This window comes from Oreochromis niloticus, linkage group LG4 (genome assembly GCF_001858045.2).
Source record: "Oreochromis niloticus isolate F11D_XX linkage group LG4, O_niloticus_UMD_NMBU, whole genome shotgun sequence".
NCBI classification, from domain to species: Eukaryota; Metazoa; Chordata; class Actinopteri; order Cichliformes; family Cichlidae; genus Oreochromis; species Oreochromis niloticus.
Window position 1 is genome coordinate 7961593 of NC_031969.2, and position 24025 is coordinate 7985617.

General features: G+C 42.5%; 1 protein-coding gene across 1 annotated transcript in view; it reads left to right on the top strand.

The window, feature by feature from the left end:
- Window positions 1-2081: 2081 nt before the first annotated feature.
- Window positions 2082-24025, top strand: part of prr36b (proline rich 36b) — a 34529-nt gene continuing 12585 nt past the window's right edge. The window contains exons 1-5 of the mRNA XM_025906748.1: window positions 2082-2106; window positions 11304-11402; window positions 13003-13083; window positions 18920-19659; window positions 20036-20123. Of these exons, the coding sequence (XP_025762533.1) occupies window positions 19026-19659; window positions 20036-20123 (722 nt within the window). The 5' untranslated portion in view covers window positions 2082-2106; window positions 11304-11402; window positions 13003-13083; window positions 18920-19025. The remainder of the gene's footprint in view (window positions 2107-11303; window positions 11403-13002; window positions 13084-18919; window positions 19660-20035; window positions 20124-24025) is intronic.

Genomic DNA, 24025 nt, shown 5'->3' on the forward strand with positions numbered 1-24025 from the left:
GCTGATCCCTTTATGGGTCGTCACGGTGAAACATCTATATCCCTAGCAACCTCCTATGAAGTTTTCCTCTTTTCTTCCTGCCTGTGAGCTCCATCTTCAACATCCTGACTTTGTCTCCAAACTGCTCAATATGAGCTGTCCCTGCGATGTACTCATTTCTAATCCCGTCTATGATACTCACTTCCAGGGAAGATCTCACTATCTTCAGGCCTGCCACCTCCAAGTCGTCCTTCTGTCTTTGTGTCAGTACCAAAGTCTCCAAACCACTCATCATGCCAGGTCTCACTACTCACTCACTTTTAAACTTCTCCTTTGACTCTTGCTGCTATCCTTCTGTCACAAATCACCCCTGACACTCGTCTCCAACTGCTCCACCCTGCCTGGACTCTCTTCTTCACCTCTCTTGTGCGCAGTCAATTGCCTTGGATAGTTGATCCCAGGTATTTAAACTCACCTACGCTCACTATCTCTACTCCTTGCAGCTTCACCTTTCCGTCCATCTCCCTCTCATTCACACACATGTATTCTGTCTGGATCCTACCGCCTTTCATCCTTCTTCTCTCCAGTCCAAACCTCCACCTGTCCAGGCTCTCTACCACCTGTTTCGTGTGTTTCACCATGCTTATTTCTCAATAAATGTGGGATTATACAGTTTCAGTGCTAAGAGCAGGCATGACATGTCTTCTGTGGGTCTGTGGGAGTTTTGTTAATTCATACCCGTTGTCTGTTTGATTACTTTATATCTCATCCTCATCATTACAGGAAATCTTTTTTTTTTTTGCTTTGCACTTGTTTGCTCTTGAAATAGTCAATCCTCATAATCAAACAATTTAAAGTTTCAAATAATAAAGCCAATATATGTATCAATAATCCCTGTGAGACAACATGTCAGCCTTCAGTGTCTTTTAAATTCTCAGTTTTAGACAGGCCTTTTCTGCTCTTGACTCTTTATGATGTCATAGAGAGCGGGTAATCCTAATATGGTCATCTCAGGCAGGCCACACCCACCTGCTGTTCAAACCTACTTTTTTAACATGAGGCTAAAACTCTTTTTCAGACTGAACTCAAAGGGGACGCCAGGTATAAGATAAACTGGGTTTATTATCAACTAACTGCATGGTAGCATGGCGGTGCAGTGGTTAACACTGATGCCTCACAGCATGGTCCTGGGTTGGAGTCGTTTCTCTGTGGAGTTCTCCCCTGTGTCAGCCTGGGACCCGCCTCTTACCTTGTGACAGCTAGTATAGGCTCCCTGAAGAGGATGGTCTAGTTTTCAAAGAATAAAAACATGGAGTTAAAAATGCGCATAACAAGTAAAATAACATAAACTAGCTCACTTGGGCTGAATCTATGGTTTGATAATGTCCTAGGATTATCTTGAAATTTTAAAATAATAATAATAATAATAATAATAATAGTGATAATAATAATAATACGTGTTTATTATTATTATTTATTTATTTGGTGATGCTTGTGGATTTTGTTACCCATCGTGAAAAATGGACTACCTGCTAACCTGCTGCATACTGAAGCTTTATGTAGTTTATTGTCCTTCGAGACATGTAAATGGTATTCATTTTATTAAGTAGCATTAACTGAGGGTAAAACGGCAAAAAACGAAACAAAAATCCAACGATCCCTTCACGTTATCAGTATCAGTCAAATATTACTAATTGCTCTAGATACGTCAACAGATTTAGTTATTCTTTCATACTGAAACCTATCACAATTCCCACTTTTTCCAGGGGCACCTGAAGGCGGCGTCAGCCCTCTCCTCAGCCTGTCCATCCATCCGTTCACCGGTCTACTATCGTGTGTGTGTGAGAGAGGAGCAAAGCCTCATTCTCCTCCTTTCTTCCTTTCAGGGAACGCGCATCACTTGTGAAAAACGGCGCTTGAGACCTAGAAGTTTTTTTGTCTGACGTCTCGGCTCCATTTGCTCAGCTCTCCCGCGATTTTCCGCCCCTCATTCCCGGTTTCGTTTTTAATTCCCATCCTCACTTTCTGTCGTTTTTTTTGCCGGACTCGAGGATCCAGTCTGGGTGTACCGGCTAACACTTGGGCGTAGCTGGAGAGGATTTTGCTAGCTCGTCGCTGCACTAACCGGTAAGGTCGAGATTTCTTTAGCTTTAGCTAGCATGCTATTGTCAGTTAATAAGTCATGTTTAGCTAATTAAAACCACAGTTTAAAATGAATGTCTGCCGTCCGTTACGGAGTGTCTGCTCTGCTTACTATGTTATTACTCGTGTTTTCACATTAACGCTAAGCAGCGCAGTGGAATCCGGCTCGCTCTTTGTGTGACTGGATATTTGCGTCGGAAATGTACAAACGGGTTTGTTTTAGTGTTACTTCATCATTTTTGAGGGCGAGCCGCTCCGTTTCAGTCACTTTGATTCCCGTGCAAAGGGGCTTGATGGGGCGGTGGCAGGCTGCATGGTAGCTTGAAGTGCTCATAGGACCTGTTAGACCAAAGCTAAAAAAACAAGAAAAACAGCTAAATGCCTTTAAATCCACGCTCTTGTTTATTTTCAGAGTGTTTCCTCTCGCTGTGTGACTGTATTATCCGCCTTTTTAACCTCTAAACTTTCCCTTCTTCTGACCTCCCCTTCCTTCTCCATCCTCCATCGCGGTTGCCCATTGTTCTGTGATGAGCCAACTAGTGTGAGTTGCTGAGCAATGTTTCAGCCGTCTCAGTGGGGGGAAAGGAGCTGGCAGATATCGTGCTAATAAATTTGCAGCTTTGTTTTAACTCAACAGACCAACTTTGGGCGTATTTGGAGCATGTTAAAGCAAATCTCTGCGCAGATCCTGCAGGGAGAGTGTAAATCTCAGAAAGAGTTTGTGCACAGTCTCATGCTGGCATGTAATCAGAGGTGATTAATGTCACTCCCCCACCATCACCACCACCTCGTCTCCAAAAAGTGATCAGCTATTGTGGCATAAGGCTGGAGGGGCTCCCTCGCTGACTTCTTTTTTTTTTTCTTTTTTTTTTTTCTTTTGGGTGAGTGAGTGCAGCAAGACAGATTACGCTCCCTCTCTGCTGAACAATAGGGAGGAGAAAACACTGACAGTTCCCAAAGCCTGGCCAAGAGCGTTTAATAAACTGCAAACATGCAAGCATTAAAAATCTTTATCCTCAGCCTGCAACTGTATTCTTTTCCCCCAGAGGTGGCTCAGACAAGGGACATAAATTGTCTCGAGCTCTGTGGTCTCGGTGGGCACGGCTTGGTCAAATAATGAGCAGCGATCGACCGTGAGGAAACGCCATCCCAGGGCAACTAATACGGACACTTTTCAGGCTTGGGGTTTGGAGACCCTCCAGGACTCTTAAGTCAGGGGGTGGGCTAAGCCTTCCGTGAGTCTGCCCCCCCCCCCCCCCCGCTCTCTCTCTGGTGCGTGGATGAGAGAATGGCTGACTCATGGAGTCAGTGGGATGAGGCAGGCAAATGGAGGACAGACATGCAGCCTAATGCAATCATGTGAAATTAAATTTATCTGCCATTGAAAACCACACTCAGCTTTATGAAGTTATTTAAGATGTTTCAGAAAGATTATTACTTGGAGGGTGGAGATTATTGCCATATTGTGTTTGTGTGTGTGTGTCTGTGTGTGTGGAGGGGATTTGTCAGAAGCTAAACAATGAAGCGGATCATTGTAATTAGGAAAAATCTGATGGAGTTATCTACTTTCTTTCTAGTTGTATCTTCTCTGTCTTTGTTTGTATCGCATTTTTTAGAAAATTAACATTTATCCCTCTGTCGTTTGTCTGCTTTTGGAGTTGGAATCAAGGGTGTGGGTGTCTACAGTGTTAGCGGTCCACGAGGACTAAGCGCCGCTGTCTCAAATAGTCTCCCATAGCCCGCACAGCTACTACTACTATGTGTCCACTAAATGAAATGAAGAGTTGCTTCAGATTTCTACTTAATCACTTTAAAGTAAACCTGACAACTTCCATTTAAAACACAAAGTTTTAAATGATAAAATCACCATATGTAAAACTAATCACAAGGTCTCAAACTGTTTTTTTCTACTCTGGACTTTGTATGATGTCAGTGAGAGCAGATAGTCCTAATATGGTCATGCTCAGGCAAATAAACCCCGCCCATCTTATGTTTTGCTAGGTGCAGCCAATCAAAAGACATCTGCGTTTAAGATAGTGGTAAGATGGCTAAAAGAGCTTTTTTCAGACAGTGGATGAACAAAATAAATAAAATAAATAAAACAAAATAAATTTGAACTGTGAATGAGCATACTTATACTAGAGCCCCGTTAACAGGAACCATGTGGTAACGAGATTAATTATCTAACTCAATGGTTGTAGCTCATATCTTTAATAAAAGGATGTTATAAATGCTTGCTTAGGTCTTGTAGATTCACTGAGAGAAACTGTGCAGTAATTGTGTCTCTCCCCCTGCGTTTGTCTGTGCAAAACATACCTAAAATATCTGAAATATAGAATAGAATAGAATAGAATGTCTTTATTGTCATTATACAGCTGTACAATGAGATACAGAGCATCTCCTACTCAGTGTAAACATGTTGGGGGGGGGGTACAGTTCTGCAGTGCTATATACATATGGACAGTATTAACATAGGGAAGATGCATACCTGTTTTAGTTTTTTCAAAGAAAAGCTCTTTCATAAGCATTTGTTTCAAGGCAATTTAAATTCTAATGACCTATTTTGCCCTAAGCTGGCCTTTCGACCCATGCCTCGGTCTTGAGAGGGGGAAATGGTTGTTGCATTAATAGACCTGTGTGTCAGCTCGCCCTTAGTCAAAGCCCTGGTGTTGGTGGGTTTGTGACTCAGAATGACACCCCCCCAGTTCTGAACTTCTCAGCAGTGACAAGGACAAAACTGGCCCTCTGGTCATCGAGCTTTTTTCGGCCTGAACCCGTGGCCCTTGCACTTTATGGCCTCATTAGAAATTACCACTATCGCCCCACAGCTCTCTTTTAATCCATGGCAACAGCTGCACAATAGCTTCTTGTTTGGAGATTATCAAAACACCAACAGAAACAGTATGTTTGGCTGCATTTCCTTTTGTTTGCTGACTGATTGAGGTTTGAGGAAACCGCCGCGGGCACCGCATTGAATTTTCACAGTGAGGACAAAGAAGAGATAAACTTTGCTGTCGTCTGGCCGCTCTAGCCTTGATAGCAGCCTCGGTTGGTGGCGTCGCAGTTGTCAGGGCATGCAGTTGGCAACTGGCGACGCGGTTTTGAGTCTGTATTTGCCAGCAGCTGCAGTAATTTGCTGTGTTTGGGCTCTCTGAATTCCTCTGGTGGGAGGCTGGATAATGGACATGGTTCACAGCCCTGTTGCTAGGCTTCAAGACCAGATTTGTCATGGCACATTGTGTTTGTGGCGCCTTGATTTTTTTTTTTTTTTTGCGTTTTGGTGCAATCTGGTCTTCGATATAGTTGAAAAATTGGTCCAGACTGATGGTTGCTTCAATCTCCTCTAACAAATTTGGCTCTGAGATAATGGAGTCAGTGACGCCGTCCATACATCGCCATTGCCGTGTGTTTGTGGCTAAACTGGTCAAGATTATATTAGTGTCTACCCAGCCTACCCTCACCACAGGCTCAACAGGAATGATAGGCATTTGTGCCTGACACTGGTGCTTACCATAAGCAGCTGTAACAGCCAATTTATTTCTCAGTCATAACAGTTTACCCTGTTGACATAAATCTTGCTTTGCCTTTTTCATTCTTTGCTCTAACATAAATCACCAACTTCCTATGAATTGCTAAATAAGTGTCTCTGTCCTGGACAGATGTGCCGTTTTAAGGCCAGATGTGTGCTTCTCAGGAGGATGTCTTTTAGTAGGTGCCGATCAGCCTGACCATGCAACCTGTCTGCCATCCTGCAAGAGATCAGATTCCATCTGGAACGTGCCACGTTCCACTTAAAACGTGACGGCATAATCCTCTTAAGGACAGAGACGTTCCGGTTGTACATTGCGTGCGGAAGTCCGTGTCCCCCCTCTGTAAATCTCAAGAGAGCACCGGAGCCTCTTGGGCAGCGTTTCTGCCCTTCTGTCCAGATGCCTCGGTTCTGGTCTCTTCCCCTGTCTCTGTATCTGCTCTATCTGGTGTCATTGATCCAAGCCACCAGCTGGTCCTGGGCTGGCCTGATCTCATTTACCCCCTGAGAGGAGCTTGTTTGTGGGCAGACGGCCCATTATGGAGATGATCCAGCAGCTCTTCAAGTTACAAATTAGCTTTAGATTCTCTGTTAGGTCCCCCGTCTCTCTCTGTGTCTTTCTCTGTCATTATTTTCCCCTCCCCCCTCCTTTTTTTTTTTTTTTTTTTTTAAAGCTGTCCTCTCTCTAAAACCATGTCATCAACATCTCTCTTATCTCCCAGAGGGAAGAGCTAACAGCATCAGAGGAACCTGCCTCACTAATGCACTTCCTCTGTCTGTTTCTGTCTCCTTCACTGCCCTGGCCATCTGTGGAGTTGCCTGCTTGGCTTCCCACTTTCTCCTGTGCGATCGATATCCACACAGTGGAGCTCTGCGCTGCCCTGCTGGTTGCCCCTGCAGGCGGTGGAGCTCAGCCAGACTGTAGTAGGGCCTTCACCATTGGGGCCGTTGTTTGTAGTTGGGATCTGTCTCCACCCTTATTGTTGTGGGGCTGATTGCCCCTCCAGCCCTGGCTCCACACAGTATTGTCTACTTTCTGGGACATACTAAGGCCCCTTTAACTGCTTCATATTCCTTCCTTGTTCTTTCTTTCCTGCCTTCCTTGCCCCTCTCTCTGTTTCTGTGGACAGTTTGTGGACAGTTGAAGCTAACTGTTCAAGATTAGCATCTCTCTTTGTCCAGGGTTAATGAGCTCTGTCATGTGTTAATCTTCCTGTCCCCAGGGTGCTGAGTTTCCCTGTACCACACTATGAGAACCAAAGGCTTCAAGTGCTTGCATACTGTGTATATGTTTTATCTCTTTTCTTTGGTGTGTGTGTGGGGGTGGGGGGTTATACTATGCATCATGGACATATTGGGTGCATTATTATTCTTGACCCTTTGCTTTAAAATTTTTCAGTAGTTGTTATTATGGGTTTTTTTTATCGCATTTACATCATTAACAAAATATTTTTATAGGCTTGTAAACTCTTAATTCGGTTGCTCACTTGATGACATTGTAAAATCTTAGTGCCCCTGAAGAGTCCTAAGGATTAGTGCCAGCCTTTCTGATCACATGTTTCTGTGATCCAGGTGACTGTCACACAATCTGCTGCTCCCTCTCAGCCAAGAAAAGTAGAAAAAAGACTTGCAGAGTATTTCTTATGCCTCAGTTTGTCTTACTGAGCAGCCCAGGGAACAACTGGAAATCTTTCGGTAGGAATGACTGTACTATACACCATTAAGGAGTTCACTTGACAAGCAGCAAAGAAGGAGACAGGTGTTTAGGTTTGCTTTGGTCGTGCCGTCTATAACAGGTAGGTCTGGAGAACTGATGGCATCCACGTCCTTAAAGTATTTCTCTTTTAATTGTATTTCCATCCATTTGGGTACATTTTCCATGTGATGTCTGGGAGAAAAATGCTAGATATTTTAATGCCTAGCAAGGGTGTAAACATCATCAAAGGAAAGTGGAACGTAAAGATGCCAGGCTACAACATAAATTAGACTTAAGGTAGTAGAGTACACGACTCTTAGATCAAAAGGAAAATGCATAATAGTGCTATCTTGTATCTTGTGTGCACACAGGAAAAGAGTACGAGTCCTGCCATGAAATGCTAATGAAAGTTAACAACTTGTAGCAGATACAGAAGAACAAAATATTGGAGATGTTAAGTGGGTCAAATTTGAAGCACTTACCACTGACAGCAAAGGATATACATTTGTTCTGTGACAGGTTGGTAAATAGATTAAAGGGTTACAGAGCCTGTAATGTCCACAACCAGCTGGACTTTCACAATCAAAACACATATAATCTGATCTAGTTTTGGAGTTTTGGGAATACAAAAAATGTTAAAAGAAGAGAGAAGTTAAAAAAGAAACAAAGTTGCATTATCAGCCAGATTTCTCACTTTGCAAAAGACTTTTTTGGACGCTCACTCTGTCTCCCTCCTCCCTTTTGGCTGTCTCCTCACTCTGTCTCTCTCCCTGCTCACTCATCCCTCCCACAGTCTGTGGGGAATGCCATGGAGAGCGGCAGGCTTTGTTTGCACTTTATTTGTGTGTGGGACAGAGGCGGTTTTCCTGACCTCATGTTGGGGGTGTTTGAGGGGTGGAAAAAATGAAAGCTGCGATTAGCATTAAGGTAGCGGCGCCACTCACAGCCATCTAGCTGGATTTATCGGCGTGTCATGCAGCCACTACATCGCATACCTATCAGTTTATTTCCTTCATCCTTATGCACATCCTCATCATGTGCATGGGGATTTGTTTGGTATTAATCAGTCTCTTATCTCATGGATGAGCTGCCAGCCATTATGTTGAGTGCTGGAGCTGCGGAAGAGGCAGTCACATGCAACGAAACCAGCCCACTAAGCGGCACTGGCGTGAGTCTGTGGCTGCAGCGATGAAGTGATATAAACTTTAACTTCCTTGTGCCAACTGAGTTATAGTCATAAAGGATACTGTAGAGTACCTGTTAGTGTATAATTAAGGAAATATCTCATCTCTGGCTCTAGATCGGTGACTGATGCTGCTGTTGTTAGTACTCTGCCAAGATGTGGCTGAGAGTTGATGAAACATTCAGCAGTCAGATGTCTCTGATGTGCATCACTGCCAGCCTCACAGCGCCATTGCTATGTATTTGCTCTTTTCCTTATCTTAAACCCACATTCTGTATCAGGGCTTTATTTGTACACAATTGAAGCCCTGTCTTCTTTGGACTCAAATAAAGACTGGTGTGATTTGTATCCCACTAATAAATGAGTTCTTCTGCTTCTTATTTTTCATTATTATTATTTTTTTCAACAAAGAAACATATACCAGTGTTACCCACACATAGAAGTCCAGATATATTTGCAGATTCATTTTAGCATTTTTCTTGCAAGCAAAAGAATGGCTTTGCTCTTGTTTTGAATGTTCAGTCGCTTCTAACCAGTAGTTATCCCCTCTTGGCTGAGCAGTCTCTGTTGTGGCGATCCTCTGTGTCATTCAAGGCGCCGCTCCAGATAGTCTCCCCTGGTCAGATTCCAAGTGCATTGTTCTGGGCCGCAGGTGGCAGTGGTAGTCCTCAAGAGCTTAGAGGCCACTCCATTAGAGAACCTGCAGCAGGTGGAGAACTTGTTTACGTGCCCCAACACTGTGCTTACCAAGACTGCAGAGCAAAACAAAGACCGCTGTCGCCAGCTGCAGTCCTGGACTGTGGTACACCTGCAGGATCAGAGGCTTACTGGAGAGGCAGCTGATTATTGTAGATTTGTTTTTTCCATATTTGTAGTTTAGATCTACCCTCTACCACAGACACAATCTAAGTCTCTTGAACCACTATAACTTTTAATGGTAAAAAAATGTTTTCTAAAAAGGTTTGGAAAAGCTAAAAAGACATTTATGGGTTGGATGGAGGATCATGCAAATATCCATTTCAAAGATGAATCCAGTAAATGGAGCCCAGTGTTCCTGATTGGGGATGGAGAGCTGACTGAGGCTACTTGTTGTAATCTAGAGTAGGTTGAATGGACAATCTGAGGCACCGGGCCAGCGTGTGGCATCTTGAATGTGTCATTCTCCCCCCTCCTTTTTTTTTTCAGAGAGCAGGAGTTATACGTAATCATAATTTCATGCCTACGGTCAACCTCATTCGATAATTTCTGGTCACAGTCACAAGTAAAGCCACGTCAAGTCTGCATCAGCCCACTCACCCATGAGCAGTGAGGCTGCAGGCAAGTTAGCCGTAAATTATTCAAGCAGCTCTGCAGAGTTGCGCGCTTTGAAGACAGAAGTTTGGAGCTTTTGTGCCATTGAATGTGAAATGCAGAACAGAAGACAACGTTAGATTGACAGCAAAACTGTGTGCCATTATTGAAAATATGAATATGAATTTACTTGATTTTATAAATTCAACAGTAAATCTGCAGTAGGCAGAGGCAGGAGGGGCGTTAAAGAGCACACAGCACTCTCCTTTATCTTGTGTTTGCAGTTTATGGAGATAAAAGCAGGTCAAATCCAGGGTCAAAGGCCACCGCATGCTCATTAAAAAGTAACCCTGACCCACCAACATCCCGTCCTCTCACTGCTCACCAGAGCTGCTTTGCTATGCCACCAAAATCTCATTGAAGATTATTTTGGTTAATGCTGAGACCATAATTCACAATAATTTAATAGTTACTAAACATAAAAACTGCAGATTTCATTGATTGTTTTCTTCTTCCTCCAAATCTTTGACTAATGGTTCTCTTACCGCTCTTTAGGCTGTTCTAAACATAAAGTTAAGTAAGTGGCATAAAGCAAAGATACTGAAATTATATTCATCTTCATAGAGAAAGTAAATGCTAAAAATTAAATAAATTAAAAGACTGATTAATCACATAGACTACAGCTTGAACCATCTATCCTCTTAAAGAGACATTAGTTATGCCTCGAATGATTCGATCAAGCTCGGGCAAGTGCGTGTCAGCATTAGCAGCGTGCTACATCATCCACACAAGCTCGCTTTTTCTTTTTCCTTTTTTTTTTTTTTTTTTTTTTTTTGCATCTTTTCTTGTGTCTCCCCTACCCCACCCCCACTGCGCTCATCACCATCACTGCTTCCTTCCCCCACAATCCCTCCCTTTGACTACTATTTAGAGTACACCCCGAGGAGAGAAGAAGGCTCACAGAATGCATGTGTGTGTGTACACAGTTGTGCACTGTGAAAGCAGACTTGTCTTTCCACCACAGCTACTCATACACGCTCTTGGGCAGTTGGTCGGCTTTGGTAAAGGTGGGATGGGGAAGGAGGTGGGTGGGGGTGGGGGTGTCACACTTTGATTTTAGGCTTTTTGTGTAGGATAGTCCAAAAGTCTGCAATTAGGCATGAAGGCAGACCACAGTCCTGGAGCACAGTTGACATTCGCTTATCATTTAGCTTAATAAGCGACACTGCATCTTATTAATATTAATCTGCATAATGAATCAAAGCAACCGTGCTGTAATTAAGAACATCTCTCTTTCCCTCTTCAGTCTTTAAATGTAAACTACTGTGTTCCCAATAAGCACAGCTGATATACACACAAACACACTGTAGTAGATCGTAGTCGATGGAAAAAAAACACAAAGATGGGGGTGGGGTTGAAATACCGGGTTTCGGTTTAACTATGCTGATGACCTGATTATTCACAAATGCCATTTTTGTGTCTAGACAGTCAGAAAAACTTCGATCCCTCAGCAGAGTTGGATGCCTTCCAGTTACTGACAGCTTTGGCCTAAACACTGTAGCGTGGCTGGGATACACGCACAAGTGAGAACACACACATATACACACACCCTCACACACACGTTTTGTTTATGTCCCAGTGTGGGAATTAGGAAGGGATGATGCCTAGGAGGATGCTCTCACCTTGCAGAGCTGTAATAAACCCCCCCCAAAAAACAACATAAACAATATCACAGTTTGCATGAAGGCAAACTTTCAAGAGGCTGATCCCATAAATGAGATCAGCTTCAAAAACACCAGCTGATAACAGTGTTGGCAACGTTCTGTGTTTATATATACACACTAGCAGTACACAGAAAACCGCATGAGGGATTTTGGACTGTAGTAGCTGAACTTTAAACATGGCCATGAATGTGACGCAGGGGTTATCACACCGCCTGTATGTGATGGACTGCCAGGGTGGACCCCGCCTCTCGTCCAGTGAATGGTTATCACACAAAGAATGTGAGCTGTGTGTGTGTGAGGGTGACGATGGGAGGGAGGGAAAAAAAGGAGTCCATTTTTGGTCTTTGCTGATTCCACGCTTGAACCAGTGCATTTGTCTTTGTATTTGTGTGGGTTTCTTTTGTTCTCAGTTACCGCGCAGCTCATCATTGAGGCTTGCAGGGAATTCGGTGTAGGACGCCGCTTGGACGCTGCGAGCATATGACCCACTGCAGAGGCCGACAAACACATTTTTACAAAGTCAACAATGCTGAAAACACAGAGGGTGGACATTTAATGTTTGCTGTGAGATAATCACTCAGACATAGAGGGTGGAGATGTATCTTCATCCTCTGTCTGCTGCTATTAACTTAACCTTTTTTGGTTAACTGTAAAAGGGCATTTTCAGCTTTCTCTTTATCCTGTTCTGTAATTTTACACATTCATTTCTCACAGTTAAAGTCCCGTTTCTTTCATTTATAGCAGCACTGTTTCTTTTCATGTCGAGAAACTAAGAAACACTGTTGAGATGACATCTTTTTCTTACATTAAGACATCTCAGCTAAATGTGCAGTTAGATTTCTTTACACTGACAGAAAGGGGAGTTCAGCCAGTATGTGGCCCACCGTGTAAAATGGATTTAACATCCCTGCTTCACTGCATATTTGTTTCTTCGGAGGAGCTGTTGTTTCAGCACTGATGAGAAAAAGGGTCACAAGTGCAACAAGCCAAGCTAAATTAACCCCTTAAAAAGACTCATCCTTGTTTAGTCTTTATATTTGAGCATTTGTTGGTTTAAATCTGTTATACGCTAACCCGTGTGGTCTTCTGCTGCTGTAGCCCATCTGCTTCAAAGTTCGATGTGTTCAGGGATGCTCTTCTGCATACCTTGTTTGTAACAAGTGGTTATTTAAGTTATTGCTGCCTTCCTGTCAGTTCAAATCAGTCTGTCCATTCTCCTCTGACCTCTGACATCAACAAGGCATTTTTACCCAAAGAACTGCCGGCTAGTTGCTGCAGTGTGATTGGATTACTCAGCAGCTGAACAGGTGTACCTAACAAAATCTCCTTTGGGTATATATTACTATAAATTGTAACGGATGCCTTATTTAGGTAAATAAGAAAAATTAACCTTTTATGTAAACAAAGTTAGACAGAGCCAGCAGCCGATCTAACCCATTCTTTGTGAACTCTTCTGCAGCAGATCCCTCGCCCGCACTCGTGTGCTGCTCAGGCCACGGAAGGTCAGGACAGCTGATAATGTGCAGCTGCTTCTTCTGAGGTAGTTTGACCAGAAAGTCTCCTCAGATTTAACCGTTTTATGGTGTAAACATTTCACACAGTGCACTGTGCCTAATGTGAAACATTTTTGAAATGGAGCTGACAAAGCCATCTGTCTCAAATCTAAAGACATTACATCTCAGGTCATTGAATACATTCTGTCCCATGTGGGATAAAAATGCCTGCTTGTGTATTATGTAAGATTTCACAGACGGTGTGGGTTCTTGGCAAAGCAGCACAAGTGTTAGGGGCAGTTACACCTAGGGAACGCTCTACCTGATAAACTCAACATAGAAGATATAGGTTTAAGACTTACACTGTTTGCATGAGGAGGAAAAAGCAAGTCCGTCATTATATAATGTAAGAGAGATTATTGTAATCTCATTGTAGCTCTCTGAATGTAAAACCATCTCCAGCTGCTATAGTTAAAGTGCCAGTGAAACAAAAAAATTAATTCCTAGTTGCTTTAGTAAGGCTGCTTGGAGAATGCCAGAATTATGCCTCACAGCTGTACCAATGTGTGTCATCGGAGGACATGTAAAGCATGAAGTTGGAAAGGAGGCATTCTCAATAAGATCCTCCGTAGATAAATAAAAAAAGGACCACACCGAATGGAAATCAACTATTATACCCAGCTTGTAGAAAACAGATGTCCAGTTTTTTGTAACATTATTTTACAAGGTCTGAAAAGGCTCATTTATCACGCTTAGCCTTTAAAATGTTGCCCCCACAGCAACATGTCACTCTCTTGGAAAATTATAACTCCTTTTAATTGAATTAGGCTTAATGAAAACCTGTAATAGCATTAGTGCAATGAAGATGTTTCAGTTGGGAGAGACACATTAATTAAGGTTGAAATTTAGGATAGTAAAGCTGTTGGAACACATTGAGGAGGACTGTATAGCAGAAATGTTTAAGCCCAAGGGCTTAAATATGGGAAAGTGCACACTATAGTTTATAAATGAGTTCATATTTCTTTTAATAGTCCAAAAACAACCGAAAAAACTGAAACCAAGGAGTTTAAGGAGGAGGAACTTGGCAAGAAAAGGCTGATGAAAAGACAGGTCAAATAAAAAGCAAAACACTAACAGGATACTGGAGTATTAAAGGTCCAGGAGGCAATTTCATTTTGGCAGCAAACTAAATATGAACTCTTAAACTTCAGTTCTGTTTATTTAGCTTCTGGAATCACGATAGTGTATTAATGTGGCCTGGATGCCTCACTCCGTCAGTTTCTCTGAGAGCGAATGGGGGGAAAAAAACATACATTCTTGTGTTGGTTTCCAGCCTGTTTATGCCTACCATTGACTGATGGTCCTGATGACGCAGGGAGAGTGTATGAGCCAAAGAGCCAGGAACAAGTACAATCTCACAGCTATCTGGAAACTTGCAGGAGAAAGAGAAATGTTCCTGTGGCTGTGAACATGCACTCAGGATTTATCTCCCTCTCTAACACACGCACACACAATTTGGAGAGGAGCAGTGAATCGAAGATCATGGCCAGATGCTGTAGTCTGCTGTGGGAAGAGCGGCAGCCAAACATAAACTGCACACCAGAGTCTGAGAAACAGAGAGGAGGAGGGAGTAGTGATTAGATACAGTCTTATTTCCTGGTTCACTTTGGTGTCACGTTAGGTCACAGTGTTAATAGCTATTCCAGATTTGTATTAAAGATTAAGGAGTACGAGTGTGGTGAGTTTGAATAAAATGCTAAAGGGATTAGAGTGTGCAGATCCTGTATTGTGGCTTATTGTTTTTACAGTATATTTCTTCTGTCCCTTTATGTTTTATATATTTCTCATCTGTCATTAGTGGGCCAAGAGCGAGAATTTTAAGCAGAGCCTCGCTATGTTTTGGAGAAAATATCTTCACCAATTTTTTAGGTGAAAAATTCTGATATCAGTATCTTTTAGTAGGCTGATATTTGCCTAAAGATGTATCGGTCTGGATCTCATTTTAAGCTTATGATTGGATGTTTCTTGCTGATTTGCACTCTTGGGGTAATTTCTCCTTCACCTTAACCCAAGTGGTCAAGCATCGTAACACTTCTTGAGTCTGGTTCTGTTGGAGGTTTCTTCCTGTTAAAAGGGAGTTTTTCCTTCCCACTTTCGCCAAGTGCTTGCTCATAGCAGGTCATCTGTTTGTTGGGATTTTTTCTGTATTATTTAAGATCTCTAACTTCCCATATAAATCACCTTGAGGCGACTGACTAGAACTCTGTCTGAATTGAATTGATTTTTTTATACACAGGCTTTTGTCTTTTACGCTTTTTTTTTAACAAATATTTTGTTACGTTGTTACTAAAATTGTTACTAGGGAGTGTTTTCTTTCTGATCCTTGGTGTAGTATCTCATGTTGTAGGTCACCCAAAATCTTAAATGGGGAAAAAATGAGGTCTGAAATAACTGCTCTCATATAACAATTTAATAAAGAACCTGATGTCGTTACCTGAAGACTTAAACATTCACTTGTCTTTGATATATCAGGCTGTTTTGCCAGATATAAGCTGTGTAGCTGTGACTACTTTAGCTCTGTACTTACTCATGGACTTAACTCTGAAATGAAGCCTTGAAGTTTGGGTAATGAAACTCTAGATATACAAAGCTGATCACATGGCTTTCTGTTAACAAAGGAACTGGCCAAGGTTAGAAGTGGGACAACTTGAATGAGGTTTTGTTTTGTTGTTGTTGAACAAAATGTGGAAGTGTTCAGTGCAAAGTGTATTGTCTTGCTACTCTTAGCCCCACACATTATGGTGCTATAGAACACGTTTCACCTGGTGGAGCAGGGTTTAGAATAAATAACGGTTGTTTCTTCAAAGAAATAGATGTTATCAGTTGAACTACTTTACTATGTATGGCTCAGTCATATTAGATTAAAAACAGGATGGGACCATTTCAATGCAATGGTTTCTACCTTCAGCAACCGATTGCAAGTGGTTGTAGTGACTTACTAGGTGCCCAGAAGATTACGGTTCGACGCCCCTAACATCACTTTTGGTTGTAAGGAAATTCCACCGGTCACCCGACTCTTAATTATAAACACAGACATATTAACAACATATTGCAGTCTGTTTTAGCACAGTCAGTGGCTATGAGCGGAACTTGAGAGGCTCAAGCCTGGAAACTGGTTGCCAACTTGTTGTGTTGTACACTGACTATAAAGCAAGGTTGCCAAGCACATATATCTTTATGCAGAAACTGTCACTATTTGTGATGGGATTTCTGTTTCAAATCTATGGAGTTCTTGCTGGAGTCTGAATAAAGGTTTTAAATGAGAAAGATTGTGTATGCAGATGGGAAAGGATTTGCAATTTTTGCTGATTTAACACAGTTATCATCATATTATTGCAAACAGATTGTGTCCACTTGACTCCGTTCAATTGTAAACTGATAGCAGACTGACTTTTCTGTCTTTTTGTTGTCTTATTGCCATCTTGACGTACCAAAGTCACTTTGAAGATGGAAGCCGACTATGAGTGGTTACAGGCCTGGTCCCCGTCCTCAAAGCAACCATTTCAGAGGCAACAAGATCAACAAGTTTATTGCACATGTTTGCAAATATGTTGTTCATGGCTTGGCCCCCCAACTGCCGTTGTAGCATTACTTTTTTTCCTGTCTCAATGGTGACTATCTAGCTGGATCTTGCAGTCAGTCTGCTATGTCAGCTTTTCACAAAAAACTAAAAACTCCTGGCCTGGCGTTTACCGCCACATAATACAGAGAACACCAAGTAGCATTGCTAAACTAACTGATAACTGATTATTACAGTGAGCAGGTGCTCCTGAATGCTATTGATGAGCTTGATGAATACTGCACATCCACATCCACTTATATGAATCATCCCTAAAATCTAATGCTAGGCAAAAAAGATGATTAGGGTTTTTCCTAAAATGTTGAACAAGACAAGTGCGGATGATTAACAAAAGACAGGACGAACAGCAAGTTGTTCTGAAACCAAACCCACATCTTTTGCTTCAAACCTTGCTCCGTTCCCTGTTCATCAGCCACCCTGCGCTTCTGGTAAAATCTGTGACCAACCACCCACATTTTGTGGCATTTAAAAACCTTCCTGTGACCATGAGTCCCTCCCAGCAGCTACCCGTCAGCTCCCTCTCAGCCTGTTTGCTTGTTTTGAGCAGTGGCCTGTTGCACTAGCTGTGTGTATCTGTTCTTATGTGTTGTTTGGGATACATGGATCCTTTTCTCCTTCCCCCTCTGGCCTTGCTCAGCTGCTCCGGCCATCTGTGCAAAGTCAAACAGAGAACAGAGGGGATGGAGGGAGCAGTTGGGGGGAGGAAGGAAATTGAAGGGGAGTGGGTGGGTGGGGGGTATGGTTGGAAGAAAGCAAGGATCAATAGAGAAAGAAAGAAGGCCTTTTGACATTTGAGATTGAGTTTAGGGGATGAGTAGTGGATGACCGAAGATGAGGGAAGGAAAGATGAAGTGAGTGCGGGAATTGTTTCCAGGAAGCCATCGGCATAAAGATGAAGTCTGTCCTCTCGTCTCGAAATAGGAGAGTGAGTGTGCGCATACAAGTTTAGATCAGTGGAAACTGGGATGACTACTGATGTCTGGGTCCTAACGTCATACCAGCAAACATAAGCCAATAGTGATCTCATTTTGTCTTGGTTTTTTTTCTTTTCTCCCCGTCTCTTTTCTCCCTTTCTCTCTCCCACCTTCTCTTTCTGTTCCCATGCTCCACAGGCCAAGCCTCTTCCTCTGGGCCGGCCTCTGTATTGGCTAAGTGTTTGTCTCACTGCTTAGCCTTCCTCGCAGCCGGCTCCTTGCTCTGTTTGTAAACTTCAGCAGGCCAGTTTCCTGCTTTTCCCAACCCACCCCGCTCCTCTTAAACTTGTGAAGGTCTGTCCTTTTCTGCTGATCCTTCCCTGCAAAAGTAGCTGGGGAAAAACTAGATATGTGGACCTATTTTATTGTAGATTTTCGCCATTTTCAGGCCTCATAGGTTTCATGTTCAATAATGTCTTTGACTGCTCTGTTTGCATACCATCAGTCAAACTGCCCGCCTGCCTTTGGGCTTATTGGGTTTATTGTACTTGCCTTGACCCAGTTAGCAAACACATCCAAGTCTTTCTCCCACCTCGTGCTACTTTTCTTTTATAACCATTTTAGCCTAGTAGATGGAAGCAGGCTGTGTTCACATCCATTATAGAAGCTGACTGTATTAACATTTATTACAGGTGGCTTGTACATTTGTGTGCATGCATGCAAATCTGCATGATAAACTCTTTTTTTTTTTTTTTGCACTCCCTTAAATGTACTATCCTAGAAAACTAGTCTTCCACACTAGTGACTTTGATGTCATTAGCAGTAAGAAAAAACCATCGCAGCAACACTGGCCAAGTGTGTCACTGAGCTTTTTTGTGCCACAGAGGGGACCATTTGCAACTGCAGTGCAGCTGGCTTTGAAATGAATGAAGGCTATTAGTAGAATGTGTTGTTTCTGCAGTAAACATGTTGTTCTGTCCTTCCCTCTATAACTCCTGAGACTTCACGCACATTTTGCTATTAGTTGGTACTAATTTTGTCTGTTTTTCATATCCTGTATAAGTTTAGTCCTCTCTTATATACTTTAATGAAACATACTGTTCTATTTCTGCACATTTTCAGTTTTATTCCACCTCTCAGATACTTATGTAAAAGTATTTCTGAATGTGTGGTGCTGAAGCTCTTAGAAGATATAAGCTTATCCTTTATCTGATTCCTGAGGGTACCAACATTCCTGGGCCTCCATCTATTGATAGCAGTGAGAACTGCTTTTCATGTCTGGTCTTGCTGCTGACTAACTGAGCTTCTCTGTATATTCTCTCCTTCCAGACTAACCCTTAACATCTGCAGAACGCACCTGACCTGTGGCCGTCCCACGCAACTTGCCCCAGTCAGCCCTGCCTTGCAGTGTCAGACCACGACCATTCGAGGGGAGATGAAGCCGGATGGGGTTGCCACGGCAGCGCTGGAGCCAATGGAAACATTGGAATCCAATCCAGTGAATGATGGCGCACCAGCCGGGGACCAGGAGCCCAATCAGGCAGCCAGCGGGGTGGAAGAGGCGATGCCACAGCAGCTGGGGAGTGAAGGAGGTCAGGAAAAACCACAGGGAGATCAGGCCAAGGAAACCCCAGCTGCCAAGACCAACAACAAGACCTCGGGAGACCCCAAAGCCAAGGGTACCAACAAGACCGCGACCAAGACGAAACCCGGCAACACAACTCAAACCAAGGCTACAACCGGCTCACGGCCCAACACATCGCAGAGCCGCGTCGCAAACGGTGTGTCCAAACCTCAGAGCAACGGTGTTGCTAAGAAGACCACGCCTGCAGCGGACAAAAAGAGCACCCTGACCTCAGCTTCGTCCAAAAAACCAACAGGAACTGCCGGCGCTCCAGCCTCCAAAACATCGGCTAAAGTGTCTGAGAAGAAAGCCACGGGGGCTGCTCCTGCCACCAACGGTGCAAAGTCAACCACCGGAACGACAGCAGCCAAAAAGACACCATCCACAAATGCAAATGGTGTCAAATCCAATACCGCTGCAGCAGCTGCTGCTAAAAAGCCCTCAGGTTGGTGAAAATGTCATCAAGATCAGCGTGAAAAGACAAATATAATTCTGAGCGTGCACATGCACAGAAAGCATAACAATAAATGTTTTCAAAGCTCTAATGAGGAGTGTTCATTGTAATGGGATGATGTGCATATAGCTGCTCATCAGATGAATTCAGCTCACATATTAGACATGCTACAGTGACTCCTGCTAAATTATAAATGTTTTTGCCCTAGATCCTTGTGACGCACTGGATAAAAGCTATGTCTGCCTGACCTATATCTGAGGAAAATATTGTTATATACTTCTATACTACAGCATATAATAATGTTCTTATTGTTTCACACTGCTGTCTTGCCTTTTTCCCCTCCTCTGCTCTCCTGTCCTGTCTCCAGCTCCCAAGCCTGCCTCTGCAACTTCCACCAAGCCCAGCTCTGTTGCCTCACCCAAACCCGATAAGCCCCCCGTTTCCAAGACAACCAGGTAGGTGTGACATTTGTGTTGGACTGAAGCCTCAGCCGTGCTCTAGTGTGTGAATCTGTTTACACATACAAGCACACACAAAGATACTTTCTGTGCGTTTGTAGATAGCACAGGCTGCTAGCTATAACTCACCCGCAGACTCCTCCAGGCAAAAATGTTCAGTGCTCTTTCTTTCCTTTTGAAAGGAAATTTCAAAATTTGCTCAAGAACAGCTGCAAATGCAACTATATGACCAAACTGATAAGAATTGCAGGGACTGAGTTAAGCACTACAAAGCTCTTCAGTGCCAAGTGAGAAGCAGTTAGTTCAAAAGGCTTTCACTTGGCTACAGGTTCAAAGAGGGCGCTGTTTAAGAAAGAGCACCCTGGGGGAATTGGGGACAATGGTCCCCCACATACAGGCTCGCAGGGGCCGGGCATAAGTAGGCCAGCAACGAGGCAATGTCAGAACAAGCCTTAGAGTAATGCCTTGCAGGCTTTCATCATTATACAGCATTATTAATAAAACAAGTTTGGGGAGGGATTTAGAGAGGGGAGGATGAGCGTTGGGAAGATGAAACGAAGAACAAGATATTTTTCGGGGGTTTTTTGTTTTTTGGGTTTTTTTTTTTTTTGCTCTTTCTGTGTGGCAGTGTGTGCTGTGACACTATGTTTATGTGGAAATCAGATCAACATGTGTTCCTCACCTGAGTCACACTGTATGCATGGTGCCGAATCCTGAGGTGACTTGGCAACAGACCAAGAGAGGAGGCTGAAGGAGGCCTTTGTCTGAGGCCGCGATGATCATGATCAGGCAGAGGAGCCTTTGGGACTCTAGCTGCTCTTTGAATAGCTGATCCTTCTGCCTCGTCTTTGACTTTGTTTGTTTTGTTCATGCAAAGCCTTCTTTTTTTCCCTGTCGTGTTATGTCATCTTGTTGGTATGTCTGTGTGTAGACTCATTGTTAAGTTCGAAACACCATCTCAAAGAGATTGCACTATTTGGAGTAAACAAATAGCCTCTGAGAGATCAACCATGTAAGCATTCCCAGGAAGATGCTAAAAGTTGGACATTTTAGAAAATAATACCAAATTAAAAGGAAGGAAATAGCTAGCCTAGCTCAGTTTAGAGGTAATAACCATTCTTGCCCACTAACTCCTCTAAAGCTCACTAATTACAGTATCTTGTTATAACATGTTTTTAATCCACCCAAAAAGCAAGTGTCCAAAAATAGCATCTTAAAAGAGTCAAACTTGACACAAAGTGCTTAGTGGGCTTAGAAAGCATTAGATCAGGTCAGGGCTAGCTGTTTCTTTCTCGTATTCTTTAGGCTAGGCTAAGCTAGCCCACTGCTTTTTGCAACTTTGTGCTAACATGACAGTGGTAACAGTATATTTAGAAAGGTTAATAACAAGAAAGTAATGAGTGGATTTCCCAGTATGGCAGTATCTTCCTTAAAGACCAGCTAAGCGACTTCCTCAACAGCAGACATTGTTTTTTCTGAAAACTCAACATCCAGATGAACAGAATCAACTTCATTGGATTTCCTTACCTGAATGATCCAGATATATCTGTTTATTATGGTTCTTCAATAACAAATTAAGGAGTTCTAAACACTGTCAAATATCATAATTGCTGACATTAAAAAATGCCCTTCAGACACACATCTGCTGCTGTAACAGAATGGAAGACAGTCTTTTTTAAAGCCTTTTCTTTAGATTGGACAGCAGAGGGAAGACAAGAAAGCTGGGAGAAAGTGCAGAGCCATAATAGCCTTAGGGCCTTACGGTAAGCTATACCCGCTCCCGAAGATGGTCCTTATATGAGCGAGGAAAGCTCGATTTTGTTTGTGGCTAGCTCCCCTGTTCTCTTCCCTATTAAATCACTGACAGTATGTTATAGATTGTATTAATACTATTCACTATACTAACGTTTGCCTTCCCAGCACACACTGGTTTGCCAACCACTTTCTCCCACCTGACCCGCAAAATGTTTTAGATCCTCCCCACCCCCACCCCCGTCCATTCTCTCACTCTCCCTGTGCCACGGGTAACAGTTGGATTGAGGAGATTACACTCAGATTACAGCTTTATGCAATGGTTGATGTGCAAACATCTTATTAAAAAGAGTTACACAAGGGCACTTTGATAATCTATATTGCGGTGCACAATACTCATGTGCAGTGTTTATGAACTGCTCTGATGATTTCATTTCTGTCATACCGACTGGCTCCGTCACGTCCCACTGGTATTCTTTGTGCATCAGTCTCCACTCTTTGGAAATATAAAACCATTAAACACACATGAGCACTATCAGGGTTAGGGCTGTATTCAGTAGTTAGTTCATTACCAGTGTTTAATCAGCAATTTATCTATGCAGATGAAACTCACTCGCAGGTGTTTTAGTTGTGCATCACATAACAATTTAAAACATGTAATAATTACATTTTATCTTAACTTTAGAAATCGGTAACACTTTATATACCCCATGAATAATAAACAGTAAATTGACACACTGATCACAGGACTAACGCCTCGTGGGTATCTCTAACACGCCAGCAGCTTTGACTAACCAGCTAGTGTTTCGTGTCCTGGGTGTGAGGTCAGGCTCACTGATGAATAATGAAACCTTTATCACAAACCAACAACAAACACAGAGTATATCTATACACAGCACAGACAATGTTATATGTCCCAAACTAATCCGAATCTTGTTGCTCCCTCTTTTTATTGGGCACCAAACATAACATTATATAGAATTACATTTCTTATTACATAAACTAGTTAAATAGATTAACTGACTTATTATCATTTTATTGATTGGTAATAGTAAAAGTGAATTAACTATGAATTTAACATTTATTAATTATTTGGCGCTGACTGATGATTATTAGATGCTGGATGATTTTTATTTATTTATTTTTACATAAACAGTTTCCCCTTCGTTACATGTAATTCTCTTATTTGCTCGCTTACACTGCCCGATCCTTCTCAGGTTATTGTCTTTGTGGGATTGTGTGTTGCTAACTGGGACACTGTAAAGTGCCCAAACTGTGGGCGAACTATGCATTATCAAGACTTGCAACACAATTGCATGTATCCTGCTTCTTCTGTACTTTTTAAAATTTCATTTAATGGCTAAAATCATTTTTGTCGCTTTTCTAAAATTGAAGTTGCTTGAATTTGGTAACAGGTTAGCTAATCGGTGTTATTAGCCTCCTGTTCCATTTGAAAGAAATTTTAAAAGGTGCATCTGTTAAGCTGATATCTCAGGTACGCTCAGGTCAGCTAAGTGCTAATTCGTTGCTTTGTAAAATTAAGGTTACCAATGACTCACTGCTAGAGATTGGAAGTGGAAAAACACTCACCCCTTTCACTCTTTCCTGTCAACCATAGTGCTCGTGCAGACATCCGCTGTTCAGTCTGTGTCATACAATTAGCATTATAGAGGGTTGATATTGTTACATTAATCCAGCACAGCATTATTAACCAACCGCCCCACCTCCACACACATCAACCATGTCACAGTTTGAGGCCAGATTTGCCATTTCAGACATTTAAAGGCTGCTCTGTTCCCACATCGCCTCCATCAGTCATTACAAAGGCTTTGTACCGGGGAGCTGGCAGGGTGAAATCCATTTATTATCCAGCGTGACTTGTGTCAGTCTTCATATCAATCCATGTCAATATCCATGTTTTACATTGAAATTTTAACACATTCTCTGTTATTATTATTATTTGTAAGCATGCCAAGCTAAGTCTTTAGCTAATAGGCTAAGAAGGTAACGTGGACACTTTTTTCAAAAGACTGAGCTGAGGTTGTAATTATACGCATCTAAGTGCATATAAGATGCAATATTCAGTGCTATTGGTGCATGTGCTCATGCATTGGATGTGTAGCCCAGAGAAGCCTCCTCCTGCAGTA